Source organism: Stomoxys calcitrans, chromosome 2, assembly GCF_963082655.1.
Source record: "Stomoxys calcitrans chromosome 2, idStoCalc2.1, whole genome shotgun sequence".
Classification (NCBI taxonomy): Eukaryota; Metazoa; Arthropoda; class Insecta; order Diptera; family Muscidae; genus Stomoxys; species Stomoxys calcitrans.
Genome location: NC_081553.1, coordinates 3,544,503 through 3,565,660, shown reverse-complemented (window position 1 = coordinate 3,565,660; position 21,158 = coordinate 3,544,503). Strand labels below are relative to the sequence as shown.

The window sequence follows — 21,158 nt, the reverse complement described above, 5'->3', positions numbered from 1 at the left end:
TCATCGCAGCATTTCAATGAAACTGGGGAAGTACGCTTGGAGAGTTCTACAATAAATACAAGTGGACCAGTAATAAAATCGTTCAAATTAAACAGCTTCATTGTCGATCTATTTACTCATAAACTCAAGAAACTGCGATACCAGTGAGCTGTCTTTGAGAAGTGTGATGGCATCCAACGTAATAAAATCTGTGATTGAGTTAAACCTCAGGGAGGATTTGCTCGAAGGCGTAATCAAACGTGGTGACTACGTGTTTTTAATGTTTTAAAATGTGTTATTTTATATACATATATGTATATATATTTATATGGATATCTATCCACAAGAATATGATTTGGATGGTCTCTACGAAAGCAGCCCGAAAGAAATTGTTTAGACAGCATGTAGTTATGTCTTCACACTGGTAGGATTTTTGTCTCCTGATGGAGGTGGTCCACATGAGAACTAAGGAGACAGCCCGTCGCAGTTAGGAGGGCGTCATTCTGTCAAACCTGAATATTATTCCACTGCATGGCGCAAAGCTAACGAGACCACACTGGCGCTGCATAACTTACCACAGACCGGCTAATTGCTTTGTACGTGGTCAACAAGGTTTCTACTTTTGACTTTATCGCAAATTGCTGTGGGATGTGGAGAGAATGTGTAAAAGCTGTCAAATGTGACGCTAAGTATTTTGGGACACTTGATGGTCGGAATCATTTTTCCATAGACCATCGCAGTCAGCTCGGCATTCACCCCACGCGTATTTGTAGTGAACAATGTGGCAGATATTATCAGATTTCTTGCAGAGTAATGTGAGGCAAGTTCCCTGAGGTAGACGTTCAACCTATCGCAGATGTAAACAATGGGTGGGGGTCTGATGCCATGGTCGTACAATCGTCCGCATATGATACGATCTCTATGCCATCTGAAGGGGGTGGAGATATCACGGGACGTGATGGTGATGACCTCTAATAGTTTAGCATGGCTGACCGTGTCGAATGCCTTCGATAGGTCCAGAGCCACGAGGATCGTCCTATCATATGGCCTGGGCTGATTGAAGCCTCGGAAAATGTGTGCGGCGATGGCATGCAAAGCAGTTGTTGTGCTATGCAGTCTTCGAAATCCATGTTGATGCTCGGCGAGTGGAAATTCTACAACGAGACTCGGGAGGAGTAATGCATCAAGCGTCTTTGCTACTGGTGAGAGAAAGGGGATCGGTCTGTACGACTCCCCAAACTCAGGTCCTTTCCAGGCTTCAGTAGCAGTCCATTTTCCAGACATCGGCAACTATAAGAGTGTTCAAAGACAAGTTAAGGACATTAGTAAGGAACTCATTCCAGGTAAATTCAGATTCTTCAGCATCAGTGTAGAGATTCCGACGGGGCCCAACGTCTTAGATGATTTGGCGCCACGGATGACATTTGTAACTTTGCATACGGTAAATTGTGATGGCTGTGCATCGGCTCAGATACCACGGATATGGGGAATGGCTCCTCCTTGCCCTGTCACTCTTGGGATGCCTGTTGAACAGTGTGGCGCATCTCTTCGGATCAGTCACGGTTAAGTCGCCAAACGTGACTGAGGAGCTGTCATCCCGTCTACGAACGAATCCAATCACGTTCGTCTGCGATTACCACTGCTGAAGCAGAAAAAAAAACATTTTTCTGCTTGAGCTGAGTATGCACCTGTAGCGAAATTTCAGGTGCAGCCAAGACATTAATGACGCCACTGGAAAATAATTACATTATTACACGATTTGGTTAAAATTTTGTAGGTGGTGTTTTTCTATGACTTCTAACAGCTATATAAGGTTTGTCCCGGCCGAACATAGCACGGTTTAACTTGTTTATATTCTGTTCTCTTGTGTACTTGTGGTTAGGAAAAGGCTTGGCAATACTGACAACTGGATTGATTCTAATGAAATTAGGCTTGCTAGGTTGCTTTGTGATCTATCCTTTTCTGCTTTCCAGTTGGATCGCTCTGACCAATATTGGACAAATTACTGTAAACATTGTAATATGGATAAGTCTGTAATGCATAAAGCAAAGAGAAAGCTTTTTTTGCTGGCTTGTGAAGATGTCTTCGGAGCTCCAGATGTGTTGGTGGTGAATGTAGGGATTGATTGATTTAGATGTTGATACTGTTAATGATTTCTATGCTACTAATAATTCTTCAGGCGACGTATTTTCATTTCAGAAGTTTTCAACTCAAATTCATCTTTCTCATTTCGCTCTGTGAATGAGCTTGAACTTTTTGAAGCTATGAGCAAGGTCAGGTCAAAGTCTGTAGGAGTTAATGGCATCCCAATCCAATTTGTATAACACATACACATCATACCATATGGCCATTAGAAGTTGGTGCAAGAATTTAGTATTAAAATTACGAAATCAAATGGTATGCATATCTAGACTAGACAGATTTAATCACCTCAAAATTCATAATCTTTTCATAAATATCATATCACACATTTCCTTTATCCATTTATTGCTGCACTTTACTTACTTTACTTTAATTGGCTATGACAGAATATTTGTTCCACTAGCCGAACATAGAATAGCGTTCCAAGCGCCTCGATCTTCTGCGCTTATTCTCAAATCTCTGACACCAAGTTTCGAGGTGTCTCCCACAACTTGATCTTTCCATCGGGCTTTTGGTCTTCCCGGTTTGCGTGAACCACCGTGTTTACCTTCAAAGACTTCTTTGCTGGAGCTTCTTCACCCATTATGACAACATGACCTAGCCAACGCAGCCGTTGTAATTTGATGCGTGTAACTTTGCTATCGTCGTCATCCAGCTCATACAACTTGTGGTTCATACGTCGCCTATATTCTCCATTACTTTCACAACTTCTCATGCTTCAGAACCATATAAAAGCACGGGTAGTACCAGTGTCTTGTATAGGTGGCCTTGTTTCTAAACGGCTTACTTTGTCCAAAGTAGCATCTGTTTGCCAGTATTATTCTTCGCTTAATCTCAAAACTGGTGTCATTCGTTTCTGTCTCAAAGTTGTGGTTCCCAACTTTCTCCATTTTCTTTATCTGCTCGGTTGTGCAAGGCTTTTTGGGAGTTGGAACCATCCATTAGGTCTTATCTCCATTTACCGCCAAACCCATTTCCACTGACTCTCTTTCGATTCTTTCAAAGGCTGCAGTTACTACTTCCGGTGTGCCATATCTATTCACATCTGCATCTCGTATATTCTTCTCCAACAGGATATTAAAGAGATCACACGATAGGCTGTCTCCTTGTCTGAAATCTCGTTTGGTATTAAATGGTTCTCATCCTGCAGAGTCTTATTACAATAATTTTGCAGGGATACCAAACGCAGACATGGATTGAGATAACTTTGTACGTAAAGAAGTATCGAAGACGGCTTTGTAGTCAACAAAGAGGTGGTAGGTGTTGATTTGTCTTTCTCGGGTCTTTTGGCGCAGTATCTGGTCGAGGATGGATTCACCAGGTCTAAAGTCGCATTGATAGGGCCCGATTATCGCATTGACATTAAGTTTTAATCTTTCCCACAGTACGGTCATCGAGAGTATCTTGTATGCGATGGGGAGAAGACTTATTCTCTGCAGTTGGCACATTCCGTCTTGTCTCGTTTCTTTTGCTATCACACCTGATGTTATTGTTTTCGTATGACATAGCCTAAAAATTTGAGCAAAAGCTGATTTTTGTTCAAGTTATGAGAAAGCTGTTTAAATCATAAATTTGTGAAAACAATTTAATTTGGGCTTGATTTCATTCGACTGACAACAAAAACCGCTAATTTCTTTATTTTTTTTGTCAGAAGGAATAGAGCACGCTCTAATCGAAACAAATTACATATGCTATTTTGAAAAGTGATTTTCATATGTTAGTTTCGTTTGTATCACACGACATTTACAACTCAACATGTGCTAAATTTGACATGTCATAAGACAACTACATGCCGTGTAATGGAGCCTTTAGACAGCACGTAGTTATGTCTTTGCGCTGGTAGGATCTTTGTCTCCTGATGGAGGTGGTCCACATGAGAACTAAGGAGACAGCCCGTCGCAGTTCGGAGGGCGGCATTCTGACAGATCAGACAGATATTATTCCACTGCATGTCACAGAGCTGCCGAGACCACAGTGGCGCTGCATATCTTACCACAGACCAGACAATTGTTTTGTACGTGGTCAACAGGGTTTCTCTGTCTGCACCCAAGTGCTGCCGGCAAGTGACTTGAGGACATTGTTTCTACTTTTGACTTTATCGCAAATTGCTGTGGCATGTGGGGAGAATGTGTCTAGTTCGAGTTCTTGGTAGATTGTCGAAGCTGCAACCATGAAGGGAAGTAGCCAAGTAAGAAATATTGTATGTTGAGATCTTCTTATACCATAGACATACCTAATAATGCTGTTGAATAATACATTTGATTTTCTTTGGCTAAGTGAAACGCAGTTTGCAAAAAGTTCACGCCCATAGATCAGACCTGGAATTAGAAATGTGTTTGCTAACAGAATGCGAATTGGGGGGGAATGGGACAGTGCACGCAGCTTTGCATATGTCTGCCCGGCTACATCATTTATGTGATTTGACCAAGTTAATGAACTGTTAAAAATCACACCTAAATTCTTAGCACCAGACACAATATCGAATTTCTGTTGATTTATAGTGATATCCAGGTCTCGTAAACTAAATCTTTAGATTTCTGGGTGTTTAGAAATAAACCATTTACTTTTGTCCACTTATAGACACAGGACAGGTCCTCGTTGAGTTTTGCAACGCATTCACTAATATTATTAATAGAGCCGCAAAGGAATAACTGACCATCATCCGCTGTGTAGGAAAATCGTTTGCGTGGAGTGGAAAAAGGAGCAGACCAATTATTGAGCCTTGTGGAACTCCCTTGGACAATAGAATTGGCTCTGATAGTGAATCCCATACATACACTGACTGTTGCCGATTACTAAGGTATGATTCAACCAATTTGATAGAAGTAGCGCTGAAATTGAAAAATCTTCTGAGTTTCATATGATGATCATAAGTTATGATGATCAACCGAGTCGAAAGCCTTTGAATGATGTGGTAGGACGAGAAAACTAACATCGCCAACGGCAATTCACTTCTAATTGATTCCGAAACTTTAAATAATGCCCTAACGCAACTATGATGGACACGAACCCCGGATTGTCTATCGGACAACAAGGATTCATGTTGGAGATATTCCGACATTTGTTTATGCAAAATGCTATCGAAAACTTTGGAGAGGTAACAAAATATAGAAATCGAACGGAAATCCCTATTCCACTTAGGGATTAGGATTATCTTTGATCTTTTCCAAATGGTCGGATATGCACTAGAGATTCGAATTGAATAAAAGAGATGAGTAAAATAAGGTAGAAGGTAAGGAAGAAGTATTCTAATGAATCTTGGGTCAATGTTTTCAAGACCGATAGCATTTGACTTGACTGATCTAAGACTATGTAAAACTTGGTCGTACGATACACATCTAAACTCAAAATTGCAATCGACATTTGTGCTTTCCGGGAGCTTACTAGTGTCTTGCTAAATAGTCGAGTCTATATAAAAGGTAGGAATATTAACAAAAGTTTCATTCAATTCGTTTATATCTGCATGGTAATTAGTTTGCCAGTTTGCCGCAGTTACAAATTGCCTTGAATTTTCCAATTCCGATATAGTTTATAACCCTCCACCGGTCCCTATAAAGGTTTGTCGCTCGAGGTGACGATGTGCCACCATTCTAACAACGTGGGATAGGTCCTGGGACACTTTGGAAAGGATGAGTATATTTTGCAAGTATTTTTAAGAGAGATTGCATTAGTTAGCAAATATATTTAACGGATAAGCAATTTTTAACAATAATTAAGAGACTTTTGTAGCCTTTGAGTGAAGCGGACGTGTTTTTATTTCGTTCCTCAAAGAAAAAAAAAATATATATATATCCGTATCTCGGAATAGGTACTACCTATTATCTGTATTCAAAAGTAATGCTTCAAGCGCACAACTAGTCGTCAGACTAATTAATGAGGAAGAGACGGATAAAGCAGAGGGATGCATAGTTCGTCCCCAGCCTCTAAGTAAAGGTGGTGTTTCTGACTCGGATTCAGACAGCGACTGTGTCAATGAAACAGTCTTCGCAGCCGAATCGGGAGATGAGGTCATCGAGATGACGGCAGAAGTGAGCGATGGCTTTGCTAAGCTCATAAGCAGACCGAGAAAGCGATCCGGTGCACGACGAAGTAGACAGAGGAGTATGTACCGGCAGTGTAACCGGACGAAAGTGCAGGATGCTGGACGGGATAGAACTGACATTTCAAGCCGTTGCAGCTCCGACGTGGGAGCTGCAACGGCTTGTGGGGAAAGCAAGACAGACAGGAAACGAGGTACTAATAGGGTGCGATGCGAACTCTTGCCACATTTCGTTGGGTAGCACCAACACTAATAAGCGGGGCCAAGCCCTGCCAGAGTTCTTGAATACTAACGACCAAATAACACTTAATATTGGTAACACCGCTACCTTTGTTAATAGGATTAGGGAGGAGGTATTAGATGTGACGATATGTTCGGAAAATCTAATTGATGGGGTTCAGGATTGGAGGGTCTCCATGGAACACTCTTTCTCTAACCATCGCTGCATTAGGTTTAAAATAGCACGGCCAGCGCCGAATTCGATAAGCTTTCGGAATAAGTTGAAAACACACTGGACAAAATTCGGAAGGCTTCTTTGGCAAGATAATTTAATTGGGCATAGAAGACATTGACGAAAATGTCAACAGGATTACGACTGCACTGGTGGGGTCCTTCGAAGATAGTCCTGGATGGCCGGGAAGATTCGCAATATTGGGAAAGAGTTCCGCAGACTTTTTAACAGAGTACGTCGTAAAAAAGCGCAAGTTTATTTGGATGTGTATTACACACGGCTCAAGGAATACAATAAGATTACCATAGCGGCAAAAAGTGCCTCCTGGATGCTTTTCTGCGATAGCGTTAATGACGCCACCTCTCTCTTAAAAACCCATGTCCAAACTGAAACTTTCGTAGACGACATGGGAGTGAGAACAGAGACAACGGAGGACATGTACAGAGACACCGTGGTTATGCATAAAATAGAAGAAGACTTCGGTGCCAAAACGTACACATTGGCGATATGCATTGCCATTGAGGGGGCTTTTTACAATGTGCAGACCGACACATTTATCCAATCCTTAGACCAGTACCGGGTGGACCCGGTCCTTAGAGACTGGATAAACCATATGCTAAGGAACATGTTGTTGTTGTTGTTGTAGCAGTGTGTTGTACACCGAGGCGGCGCAGCCCTTGCCGTTGGAGAACTCCATCGGGTCAATCCGGCACGTACAACCGACTGCCATGGGATTGCTATTATTTGTTGATGGAATCATTTTACTAATCCTACAACTGCAGTTATTGCACCAATTGAAGCAGTTAATGGTCATGGGCTATAATCTACTAAATGGAATGGGTGATTTGAGGGGGTTGACATTAGTTTACTTCTCCAGAATATAATGTTCTTAAAACAGCAAATACATAAGATTGAATTATAGCTACATCTGATTCTAAAACTAATAATGCAATTTGAGTAATTAATAAGAATCCTAATAAAGTAGTTGATAATGAAGAACCTGTATATCCTAATAATGTAAATAATAAGTGTCCAGCGATTATATTCCTGGTCGAACAATATTTCTAATAGTTTCAATACATACTATAAATGGTATAAGAATTGCTGAAGTTCCCTGAGGAACTAAATGAGCAAATAAATATATGTTGAGTGTTATTAATTCATCCAAATAATATGAAACATAGTCATAAAGATAAAGGCTAATGTTAAAGTTAAAGTTAAAGTTAAATGACTAGTGCTAGTAAAAATATAGGGAAATAAACCTAAAAAATTATTAAAAAGAATTTTTGAAAATAATAAAACAAAAATAAAAGTAGATCCATTAGCTCCATATGCTAAGGAACCATAACCCATATACTAAGGAACAGGTGGATAAATTGTGTGTCCCATGGCATAAATATAAGGGAGAAAGTGGCAGAGGGCACGCCACAGGGGTGGCATTTTATCGCCACTCCTATGGGTGACCACCATAAGTGACCTATTATGTATGCTCACTGAGGAGGGATTTGAACACGTCTGCTACGCAGACGTTGTTATATTACTTCTAAGGGGTAAGCATCCGGACGAGCTATGCAGGAGTGCCGAAAGGGTCTTGCATATGGCATGTGACTAAGCTAGACACAGAGGCATCAATGTTAACCCAGAGAAGACTGAAATATGCCTGTTCACGAGGAAGACGAAGGTGGGCCAATTTAATACACCACGTTTCCTCAATAAGACGATTTCGATATCTGACATGGTCAAATACTTAGGTGTGATCTTGGACAGGAAACTGAATTGGAAGTGTCACATTCAGAAACGTACAGAGAAGGCTCACAGATATTTGGCACTATGTAGACGGGCCGTAGGCTCGGAATGGGGCATGAATCCGAGGATAGTCCACTGGCTCTACAGGAGCGTGATTAGACCAATTCTTACTGACGCCTCCGTAGTTTGGTGGACTGTTTTGGAGAAAAAGTGCAACATAAGGACCATACAACAGGTTCAGAGAACATAGGCATAGGCGGAGCGATGAGGACCACCCCCACTAGGGCACTGGAGACTATTCTAGATATCCGACCCATCGACATACAGATTAAGTGTGAGGCAGCCACTGCGGCTATGAGACTTCAGGCGATGGGAGAATGGATTGCGGATGGGAGCAGCTCATACCATCGCGGTATAATCGAGGCGACGATAGGAAACCTGGAAGGAAAGGAAGAGGTTTCCGATCGGATACCTGAGATTAACCTTGAAGTCGAGTGCGAGGCACTGCTGGGTCGACGCAGTCCGAGTCAAGGGTGTGTGCGACGAATGCGCATGCAACATTGTGGAACAGCGAAACGGTCGGTAGGAACGCGAAAATCCTATGGGGCGATCCAGATCGTGAGAAGACAAAGCAAGAAGATAACGGGACACATAGCATGTGTAGGGCATGCGGGGAAGATGATGAAACGTTGGATCATTTCCTTTGTCATTGCCCGGCTTTCGCGTCTAACAGATACCGGCACTTAGGTGGAGACACAATACCATACATGAACCAACTTATGGGAGTGGTATTGAAGACAATTAGCGATAATGTAAGTCGCACGGAATACCTAACTTAAAATTTTCTTTTTAGAGGTTACTTTATAGTTTTTGGAGCGCACAACAAGCCAATTTCTGGCTTAGGTGTATGTCCATAGTGGCATGGGCGGATTAATATCTGCACCCTCTTTTCAACCTAACCTAAGCGACTTTTTAAAAAATACTTAAGAGTCATAAGTTATGACATTCCCTGCCCCTGATGATATGTCCTGTGACATGTTACAAATTTTCCAGTTTGGGACCACCAGTATATTAGGGGCAACTGAGGAGGGTAATGAGTGCATTAGCTTTTTTTCTTGCCATGCGGTATTCCTCATCAAGTTCAGGCGCTTTAAAGCGATTCCACCTGGAGTAGGCTAGATCCCTCTTACATAATAAAATTCCTAATAGTGTAATTAAACCAAGGCTTAGTATTTGATTTCTCCAGCTTAATACTTTTCTATACCCTCTGTTTGTTTTGTGATGACTGGGGAGCCAAAAACTTGAATTCATCCTAATTGTTTGTATGAATCTACAATATAACACGAACTTGAGTTTTACAATTCAGGCTTAATTTTATAAGGTTTATTGGTGTAATGGGCCTTGTTTGCTTTGCAGTACAAAATGGAAATAAAAAATAAAAGATATTGATTTCAAACGAGAACAGCGAATACTTTATACATTCCGTGACATTATACAGTTTCCGAAATTTGTGTCGAATAAACAAGTTGATATAGCTGCCACTTTAATTGAACACTGGTACAATCCCATGGCAGCCGGTTGTACGTACCCGATGGAGTCCTTCATGAGCAAGGGCATACAACAACAACAACAACATCAACATCAACTAGTTCAATTAAAGACCATCGTCGACATTTGGTGCTGAGTGTTGTATTACAGGTCTAATACAACACTCACTCACATGCGTGCCGATTATGGTTCAGACCATCTCAGTTGAGATGTCTCAGTTGAAATTCTCTATCTTTTGTAGCCAAGTTTCAGTGTATCTTTGATATAAGAGCAATATAAATTATTTACTTTGTTTTTATTTAGGTTATAAGTTTCGACTCATTTGGCAACGTCTTTGTATCAAGCATATTGCGGAAGGATGTAATGTCATACTCCAAAATCTACCAATAGCAAGTTCTCCAAGCACAATTGCAATTTCTGCCCTGCAAATGGTTGATGTAGCTCGTATGGAAACTCAAGTATTATATCTCTCATCGTCTGACAAATTGTCGCGTAAGTTGCAAAATGTAATTCAGAAATTAGGAATCTCTATAAACAGTGAGTGTTAAATTTAAAACACTGATTAACAAAAAGTTTTTTTTTAACCATTTAAACATTTTTTTTTTTTTGAGGAGAAACAATCATGTGTGGCACACCTGAAAGCATATTGGAAATGATAAACAGAAATGAATTGCGCACTACAGGAATACATTTGATGATCATGGACGACGTCATGAGCTTTATTAAGAGGGGAATTAGCCCACTAGTTGACTGCGTATGTAAATATTTGCCTGCAGATACCCAAGTTTTAATGATTTCCAATCAAGTTATTGATGTTGGAATAGCTACCAAATATTCTTCAAGATATCCCGTAAAATTTTTGGATGCCAGGTAATACATTTGGACAAAAACTTTTACTCTAGTGAAAGGCACTTTGGAGTAGACTACAATTTTTATATACAATAAACACATATAGCAATCGGTACAATTTGAAACTTGATGATAAGTTATGCTGATTTGCAAATTATGGGCCAAGTGTCCGTTTGTTTATTATGCAATTATTGTATAATAAGCCATAAGCGGCCGATTAACGATCACAATATTCAGCATGTTTAACAACTGTTCGAACATACAAACATCGGCGATGCTTTTTTTAAGTCATTATAATTGCATCAGTTAAAATAATATTGTATTTATAGTGACATAATTTAGTATTTCCTCCAAATTTGTCGTCGTTCTGTTGGCTTTGCCAATACCAATTGATCATTACAATTTTGTTAATTGTTGTTGTATTATTTGCCAATTTGCCATATATTAACGCCTTTTCTCCTTTAAGTACGACTGATGAGTCTCAAGAAGCCAGCCAAGATGATGAAAGGAACTTCGTGACAAACAAGTCTGTCAGTGTTGTAAATACATTTGAAGCTATGAAGCTAAATGAGAAAATACTAAAATGCATTGCTTCAAATGGAAAGTAGCACTGTTAATTACTTGCAAATGGGGCAATATTGATTGGAAATAATTTTCTTTTTACAGGATTTGAGATTCCAAAGGCTGTCCAATGTTATGGGGTGCCATTCATTATCGAGGGTGGCAATGTTGTCATTGTGTCTGGACCCCAATCCGGTAAAACGACCACAGCTGCGATCTCTATTCTACAGACGATTGATACATCGTGCGAGGAAACTCAGGTTCTATATCTATCCCATACACGCGAAGAAGCCACTAAATGCAAATGTTTACTTATGTCCCTGAGTATCGATATGAATGTAAATTGCTTTCTTTGCATTGGTGGTACCACTATTGCCTGTAGACCCTTACCTAAGGAGAGATTTATTGTTTGTGGTACTCCTGGACGTGTTTTGGATATGATCGAAAGGAAAATTATACGAACGTCTAGTATTCGAACATTTGTGCTTGACGACGCCCATTTGTTGTTGAGAGGGGGCATCATCGGAGATTTGGACATTATATTTAACCATTTGCCACCCACCGTTCAGATTGTAATGATTTCAAGTAGAATGTCTTTGGTATCCATTGAAGTCGCTCGTATATACGTGAGAAACTCGGCAGATTGGATCTTACCCAAGAGGTATGTAACTGAGGGTATGCAGCTGAGGGCCAAAAGGCCAAAAAGTAAAAATGCATTAAGTTCGGCCGGGCCGTACTTCCGATACTCACCACCTCGGGTATATATATATATATACGACATTTCGTTAATATCTAGTGAAAATGCACGATTCTGAACCTACTCGCCACAGTTCACTATTCAAAATGTCAGCAAAATTTGGAAAAAAAGAGTCATAGGAGTTCAATACCATAGACGCCAGGGACGTAGCAAGGATTGTATTTTGGGGGGGGGGGAACCACCCCACATTTTTTCAAAATCGAAAATTGCCAAAATTTCTACTGTGAAACTGTGAAATTGGTAAAGATATCTCAAATTTTTCTTGAATATTATCGCCGCGACTGGGTGCAGGAATTGCCCCATCGGCCCATCGGCGGTGACATGTGGTTAAAGACAGAGCTGAATTTTGTACGGCTTGCCAACACACTATTTTCAGGCCGATTCTAATCTTTCAAAGCCTTCAAAATGTGCTTGTCTTTGCGAATATCTTATAGTGATAGTTTCGGCGAAATTTGTTCTTTTGGGCTAATTTTAATTAGATCTCAAACTGGTTTTATGATTTCAATAGGTTATTATTTGTGTCGGTCAATTAGTTTTAAATGACTTTTATTTATGCAAATAAATTTAAAAAAAATTAAGGAATATTTAAAAAAAATATTTATTTTGACCAATATTTACGACGAGCTACGATCTACGACAAATCATATGGTGGCAATCCGTCATCTCGTCATCAAGATGTCATTTCAAAATTGGCATTATGCTCAACACAACCAAAGAAACTTGCCCTCGTTTGCGTACGTGTGCCAGTTAAATGAGAGAAAGAGAAACTCAAACAAAGAGATGGTGCAAAAAAATGGGGAAGTTTGCTGAGAATGTAAACACAGAAATGACATTTTATTTAATTTGCTCATTTATTAGTCAAGTCGTTAGACCATATATGACTAAAACACTACAAAATTAACAATTCATTAAAGTTTTCTTAAAAATAAATCAGGAATTAAATACTACTCAAAAATAGTTAATCTCATAAATTTAACTAATATTACCAAAAATAATTTATAGTACATATAATAAAAGTTAACATTAAAACTTCTCTTAAAAAAATCTATAAGGAATTAAATACTACTCAAAAGCAGTTAATTTTCAATATTAAAAAAATTATCAATAATAATTAATAATAAAAACAATAAGAAGTTAACATTTCTTCAACATTTAAAATTGTATAGAAAAATTTTTAAAAATAAACTTATAAATTTACAAAAATTTTACAATAATAATTTATCCGTTTAACTCGCTCAGCAAAAACTCGTTTAAAAGATGAAAACATTTGCATGGAAGTCTTTTCTTATATTTATAAGATCCATCAAATTACTACGCCGGACTAAAGAAGCAGTATAGCTCAGTACGAAATGTATATACGGGAAAGTTGAAATGTCTTAGGTTCAGAGCAAAGAATTAAAAAGCCGAGCCACTCTGATGTGAAAAGATCGTTCTAATGAAGGGGTAAGTGTAGGTATTCTAAGCTGCGGGTTTCTCACAGATCTGCAAAAAGTGAACAGCTCAACTAAACATTCAGGGTGCTGATTTTTGTATATTTTGTAAACTAGCAATAGCAAAGCACGAAACTTAGAAAATCATTAAAGGAGCAACCCAAAAAATCTAGTACAAAAGGGGGTAACATGTTGGCGAACACCAACATGAAACACAAATCTTACTGCTCTGTTAAACACGAGACGCAGCTTCCCTATAACTGACCCTACAGTACCACAATAAATCTCAGCACAATATACAATTGGCATTTACTAATGCCTTCCTCATTGACAATGAAAGGCTAAGCTCCATATTATAAAGCTTACGCAAAGTGTACTTAACTTTAGCAATAACACAATTGATATGTACGTCATACCTCAGGTCATGATCTAAGATCATTCCCAGACAATTGAGACTGCCCACGTACTCAATAACAACATTATTTATGCAGACAACTACAGGCGAACTATTTCTTATTCCATTTCCATTTCATAAATATAGAGATACTGGAGTCAATAACTCCTTGCAAAACTTCTGGAAATTCAGAAGAACTTTTCAATAAAATTTGGACGTCATCAGCAAAAGCAAATGGTAAACAGTTAGAAACTTTCAATAGCAACAAACAAATCATTCATATACATTATAAATAGTTACGGACCAAGGACTGAACCCTGCGGCACCCCACTTTTTACCGCCAACAAATTCGAAAATCTTTTATTGCAACTCACATATTGAAACCTATCAGACAGATAAGATTTCAACAAAAAACATGCAGACTTAGAAAAACCAAAACAAGAGTGCAATTTGCTTACTAATATTCCATGGTCAAGTCTGTCAAAGGCCTTTTCTATATCAAGGGACAGCATAACACAGTTGTCATGACCACTGATAGTCCTTTTAATATTATCAGTTAAACCTATAAGGGCAGACGTCGTGGAGCGCGACCACTTCTAAACCCTGACTGGCGGTCATGTAATAATGATCCCCTCAAAATATGCTCATTTATTTGAGTCTTCGTAATATGTTCCATCATTTTGCGATAATATGGGCATTATAGGAATGGGCCTGTAACTGTCAGTCGCACCATTCTTACTTATGGGTATAACTTTAGCACGCTTCCACACAGCTGGATGTATTGATGTTGTGAGTATGTTGTTAACTATGTGCAAGACAAAATCATTTATAAAAGGAAAAACAATCTTCAAGAAATTTAACTGTAATCCATCAGATCCAACAGCTCGCGATTTAATTAACGAAAACGCATCAATTAATTCAATTCTTGATACTGCGCGAAATGAAAAACCCTCATCACCATTAGGATAGGAAGGGTAGGAAAAGTCTGGCTTCCCGATAACTGATATGACAAAAATGTCCTGTTCAAATCATCCACGCTCGCATCAACAATGTCTTTGTTTTTCCCAATCCCCTACTTATCCAGAATCTGCCACATTTCCTTAGGTGTCTTGCCATCAAATAGTTTTGAATGCGCTATTGACTTAGCCTTCCTAATAATACGCTTAGCTTTATTGCGGCATCTGCAATAAACTTTCCAGTTCACAGTAGAACGATCGCGTTGATAAGTCCGCCAAGCTATATCCCTTGGAGAAATATATCGGATTTCATGCCCTTCAAACCAAGCATCTTTTCTAGTATAAGAACACCTCTTTCTGCGAACAGGAAAGATCGAAGGAATTTTAGCCAATTTATCATAAAGCAGACTCAATTGTTCATCAACATCAGAAATCCCGAATAGGTCGGAAAAATCACATGAAGACACATATTCTTCGACAACAGCAGCACTTACATATGGCACCAAAATCATCAATGTATTCATATATTTGAGCTACATTCACACACTCAACATTTAAGGAAATAAATATAAAAGAGTGGTGAGAAATTGCAGGACATTGAAACTGACGAGAAAATCGAAGACTTTCAGGAGAAGACAATAAAAAATAATCAATAAGAGAAGTTGATTTATGGAAAACATCAAAGTGAGTGGGAATTGAATTATGCACAATAGAAAGATTCAGATTGGCGCACATTTCTTAATAGCGCAGATTATATCTTATATCGTACAAATTATTGCTAAAATCCCCCATTATAATAACTACATTTTCATATCTTACACATAACTCAGATACTTGCTCTTCAAAATTACCAATATCACCATGCGGCAAATAAACAGTACCCACTAAATATTTAACTCCACTCAATGTCAATTTAATAAAAAATACATTCAACAGAACCATATAAGGTCCCCGTAAAAATCACTTTATGACAAATGCTCTTAGATACATAAAGAGCGATCACTTCTATGACATTCATAACCAGGCATGTCGGCAACATTACATGTCATATAAGGTTTAAGCCAAGTCTCACTGACACCAACTACATCCAAATAATTGCCCTCCAAAACATTTCGTATTTCATTAATTTTTGCAGAATTTCGATTAACTTTAAAACTCTGACAATTGAAATGGCCAATATTAAGATTCCTACCAAAATCGCTCAACTGTGATGACAAAAAACTATTATCACTAACTATTTATAGCACCTGAAAAGTACAATAGTTCATTACATAGATATTAAGGTACCAGCCAGACAAAATTGAATAATACAGCAATATCTAAAAAAAATATATATAAATTCTAAAATTCTGTTTTCAGCTGTTCGCGTGAGACCACCTTCAATAATTCACCTTGTTCTCCTCCGAACTTTATTACAATCGATCGAAAATCCGATTTCGAAGGAAAAGATTGCATCCAACTATTGCCGTATATGGCTATAATTTGCATCATTCCCTTATAAGTCCTAAAGTTTTCCTGATTAACTGGAGATAAAATAAGAAAAGGTGATAGAACTAGAAATCAAAAATACGAAATACAAAGAGATTTAACACACTTCCTTACTTAAGCTGGGTATTAAGTACCTGTCATCTTTTCATTGCAAAAAACATTTTTTTAGAAGAAAATCACTAATTCAAAATGTGAATTTTTTCAAAAATATTTCACTGTGTCCAACTCCACGACCAAAGCCTACAGAACTAATAAATTTTTGCTATTGGGTTGCCCAAAAAGTAATTGCGGATTTTCCTTATAGTCGGCGTTGACAAATTTTTCCACAGCTTGTGACTCTGTAATTGCATTTTTTCTTCTGTCAGTTATCAGCTGTTACTTTTAGCTTGCTTTAGAAAAAAAGTGTAAAAAAAGTATATTTGATTAAAGTTCATTCTAAGTTTTATTAAAAATGCATTTACTTTCTGCTAAAAAATCCGCAATTACTTTTTGGATAGATTACTATTGACTGGATAGATTTCGATCCTACCTCCCTATGAGCACCGTATCAATTGCTTTAAATACTGTATTGTGAAATTCCAAGGAAAAAAGAAATATTGTAATTATTTTAAAATGTAAATCTGGTTGACTCGGTCTTTAAAGAATAAATCATTAACCCATTAAATACGAAAGGGTAGCAAAATACCTAAGAATGGAGCTGTCTTAGAATAATTCCAGCTCTAGCTAAGAAAGAGGTAACCTAATGAAATTGGGATTGGCGTAAAGTGGACGACTAGAAATAGTTAAAAACAATTTATCACGTGATATGGGGTCATGTTTTGGGGGAAATTGGCTTGTCGAAATTCCGCAATTTTTTATATTCAAAAATATCCAACAAAAAGTTTTCTCAAAATTCTTAGGAGTGAGATTTCTGGAATCCATGTGCATTTGATGGTTTTTTTATTTAAAAAAATTAATTTATGGCTACAAATCAGCAGGTGCTATTTTATCTCAATGCAATTAAATCCACCTTTTGTCGGTAGTGGTTATAAAATATTAAGAGCATGATTTTTTTTTTTTTTTTTTGCTAATACATTGTGGCCTAGGGAATTAAAAAAAGGATGTTTTTTTTCAAAAAAAAAAAAAATCGTTGTTAAAGAAACTAAAAAAATGACAACGTCAATATAAACGCTCCAAATTATGAACATATGAAATTTCATCCAAATTGGACAAGAGAGTCAAGGATCAAGCGTAGTGGGTTAAAATTTTGTCTTTATATCGGGCTATAGGAAAATGTTTTCGGTTGAAAAGAAATCAGTCTTTTAGAAAAAATAATTTCGCGGATGCCCGGGCCTGAGCAACCTTTTTGCCTTTAGACATATTTCATTGAAATTTTGTCATTAGGAAAAAATGTCTTTCATAGAAAAAAATCATTTTGTATTTTATTTTCAGAGTCGGGCCCGAGAGATCAAAGTCTCAGGCTGTATTAAAATATAGGCCGATTTAAACCATATTCGGGAAGGATAACGAGGATCTTCAGCCAAATCGGGTAATAAATGCAGCTTTGATGAACCTAAAACTTGTAATCGGGAGATCAGTCCATGTGGGGGCTACATTGAGATATACAGCGATTTCGCCCAATTCAATAAAAGTACTACTCTCAGACATGCAACTTCTCAAATCAATTATTTGAATTTTAAAATTGGCAACTTAAGAAATCAGATTATTTCGATTGAAACTTCAAGCTCGAGGCCAAGGATTACTTTGATTTTTAAAAAATCGTTTTATTTGATCTAATATTTCGTCCTTTTTGATTGAAAACATATCGTTTACTCGAATAATGATTTCCAAACATCTTAAGCTTCCTACAACGTGGATTATATTGAAACAGAATCGTATCGTAGTCCATCTCTGTGCCGACTGTCGCCTTAACCGCTGACGTTGTACTGATTGTTTATTTCGTTTCTTTAATATTTTAATATTTCTACGTGAGTTGTTGCAGCAGTGTGAGAACCAAAAAGGAAGAAATATAAAAAAATGTGCGAAATAAAAAAAAAAAAATTAAATAAAATAAAAAAAGAGAAATCGTACTGTTGTAGCTCATCAAAGTATGATATCGCTTTTTACGTTTCATACACTTTTTATGTTTCTTTCTATATGGGGCCTAGCTAGGTTAGGTTAGGTTTAAGTGGCTGTCTGCCATCAGACTCACTTATACATGTTCGTCCATTGTGATACCACAGGAACAGAAGAAGGAAGATGCCTTCTAGTTCCTACCGCTGAACCATCCAGATCGGATTTAATGGCTGCCTGGCTGTCTGAGAAGATATTTATGCCAATCGTCGTAATGCCATTATATCTTAGCCATTCCCCTACTTCCTTAATTGCAAGGATCTCCGCTCGATTTGACCAGTTCTAGATGTTTAGAGTTCACCCCAAAGCCCATCTGGTCGTTTAGTTTGGAACCGTCCGTATAGATGATCTATGTAACATCTGTTACCAGGGGTATCGTAGTTCTAGTCGGTTCTATGAGGTATAGTGGTACAGTACTCTTTATCAAGATGCGGCTCAGGTAAGGTGTAATCCATACTGCCTGGAACATTGGATATTCTATCAAGAATAACACAGTGTCCGTAGCTGTCACATGACCAATGAGAAAGCTCCCTTCACCTCACGACAGTGGTTGCTGCAATTCCCCCCTCCTAATTCTGGCAACATTTGTGAGGTAATATGCCATGCAAAAACTTCTCTCTAAAGAGGTGTCGCACTGCGGCACGCCGTACGGACTGGCCTGTAAAAAGGCGGTCGCTTATCATTGAGCTTACAATTGAATCGGACAGCACTCATTGATACGTGAGAAGTTTGCAAAAATGTGCAATTTGGCAGACAGACCGACGGACGAACATAGCTAGATTGTCTTAGATTTTTACGAGAACCAAGAATATATATATTCTTTAGAGGTCGGAAATGAATATATATATATACCCCCATCCTTCGGTGGTGGGTATAAAAAAGGCAAGAACATTTATTGTAAGCAATACCAAAATGTTGCAGTTAATTCGTCAACTTCTACTAATACTATCATTTACTACTAACCCAGAATCATCCGATGGAAACTAAATCTTTTATTTTGGTTGTAGTAGACCAGGGACCAAAGCTTTCCTCGAAGTTTGAGTCGCAAAAGTCGCATTGTAACAACTTGTTAATCTAATCGGATATGTTCTGGGTTTTACCTACTTTGCCCTCTTTTTATTTCTTCTTTTCTTTTCTTTAATCAAATGCAAATGGAAAGACAACAATAATACACAACTATCTATCTTAAAAATCCGGTTCTGTTCGATTTTTAAATCTTTGAAAATAATAAAATATTGCCTATTTGTTTTAAAGCAATGAAAGCCAATTGGCAGCCGCATGGAACACCCAGTCAACGAATGAAACTGCAGTTAAAACCAGCGAATCTGTGGAGATCTTCAACACATTTGCATCTATGAAACTTAAAGAAAAACTTCTTGAAAGCCTTGCAATAATTGGTATGTTAAATTTTCAACTCCCTAACCAGTGACCCCTTAACAAATGTCCCTTTTTTCCTAGGATATCGGAGTCCATTGCCTGCCCAGAGATATTGTATCAAACCAATTATTGATGGACGTAATGTTACTGCTTTTTGCAAAGTCGCACCGGTAAAACAACCACAATAGCTATGTCTGTGCTGCATATGGTTGATACATCCTCGCCGAACACCCAAATAATTTGCCTCTCGCACAATCGTGGATTGGCCATAGAGTTAGAAAATGTCATTCGAACTTTTGGTTCCCCCATGGAAGTCAAATGTTGCGTGTGCGATGAAGTCGAAAAATGTCTTGCCCAAAAAGAGAATTTTGCTAATCAACATATTGTTTGTGGTACTCCTGAGTTTGTCTGGCACCATATTGAAGCGAAGAGACTGCAAACAACAGGAATTCGACTGTTGGTGCTGGACGATGCCAATGTGCTATTCAATAAAACACGCCTTGATGCAGTCAATGACGTTTTTCGTTCTCTGCCAGTGAATTTGCAGGTTGTAATTTTTTCCAATGAAATGTCTTCCGGAACCATGGAAGTGGCCACAGAGTATCAGTTGGAAACACCTTTGAAACTATATGAAAAAAGGTAGATGCAACTTATTGTACACACCTACATACATACAATTGCCCATAAGGATGGGACAAAGCGGTTATCGAAATCAAAATCAACAACGCACGCTAGAAAGAATATGCGTAAGAAATCATGGTTCTGAAACCAACGTCGAGCTTCCTCAAAGACCGTGTCCGTGTCAAAGCCCCTAAGCGTCAAAAAGGAAAAATAATGTTTAGGTCAATTTAATCAACTATTCTATTCATGCGAACTGCCTTGTTAAGACATAGTGCTGTTAACGTTCTTATATGGTTGTAGTATTTCCCTCTAGAAAAGTAGCAGGAAAAAAGCACCGGGTTTCGTGTGCACCTGTGCTTCTTCCTTCCTCCTTCCACAGAGGCTTGTTGGAATTGGGGCGGCTGCATTTGCCAGATCGTAATTGCATGCATGTTGTCTAGACCCGCTTGATATGCCCGTTGATCTAGAGGTTCTCTCTTGTAGCGCTGAACCTCACGCTCTAAATAATGAAGATCTATCTGGATTGTGGACGGTGGATATCTATCCACAAGATGATGATTTGGAGATTCTCTGCGATAACAGCCCAAAAGGTATTGTTTAGACAGAATGTAGTTATGTCTTCGCACTGGTAGAATCTTTGTCTCCTGATGGAGGTGGTCCACATGAGAACTGGGGAGAAAGCCCGTCGCAGTTGGAAGGGCGGTAACC

General features: G+C 38.4%; 2 protein-coding genes across 11 annotated transcripts in view; both read left to right on the top strand.

Moving 5' to 3' along the window:
• Window positions 1-21,158, top strand: part of LOC106083760 (uncharacterized) — a 175,151-nt gene continuing 153,993 nt past the window's right edge. For 8 of the 10 annotated variants that reach the window (XR_009396934.1, XR_009396935.1, XM_059361992.1 and 5 more), the window contains exons 1-7: window positions 1-242; window positions 10,209-10,442; window positions 10,517-10,775; window positions 11,221-11,284; window positions 11,421-11,976; window positions 19,707-19,849; window positions 19,911-20,468. Coding sequence is in view for 8 of the 10 variants with exons in the window: in XM_059361992.1 (XP_059217975.1) it covers window positions 20,020-20,468 (449 nt within the window). In the remaining 2 variants the exon portion in view is untranslated. The remainder of the gene's footprint in view (window positions 243-10,208; window positions 10,443-10,516; window positions 10,776-11,220; window positions 11,285-11,420; window positions 11,977-19,706; window positions 19,850-19,910; window positions 20,469-21,158) is intronic. The other 2 variants (XM_059361987.1, XM_059361988.1) reach the window with 2 other exon arrangements.
• On the top strand, window positions 10,334-20,017 carry LOC131995194 (eukaryotic initiation factor 4A-III-like). Its single transcript, XM_059363407.1, has 4 exons — window positions 10,334-10,397; window positions 11,421-11,976; window positions 19,707-19,849; window positions 19,911-20,017. The coding sequence occupies exons 1-4, from the start codon at window positions 10,334-10,336 to the stop codon at window positions 20,015-20,017; spliced, it is 870 nt and encodes a 289-aa protein (XP_059219390.1).

What these genes read in the sequence shown, in the direction of transcription:
- LOC131995194 (XM_059363407.1), top strand. Translation starts at nt 10,334, where the DNA reads ATGGTTGATGTAGCTCGTATGGAAACTCAAGTATTATATCTCTCATCG. An exon ending in ATCGTCTGACAAATTGTCGC is followed by an intron (nt 10,398 to 11,420) that starts GTAAGTTGCAAA and finishes TTCTTTTTACAG; the next exon opens with GATTTGAGATTCCAAAGGCT. An exon ending in GATTGGATCTTACCCAAGAG is followed by an intron (nt 11,977 to 19,706) that starts GTATGTAACTGA and finishes TTTGTTTTAAAG; the next exon opens with CAATGAAAGCCAATTGGCAG.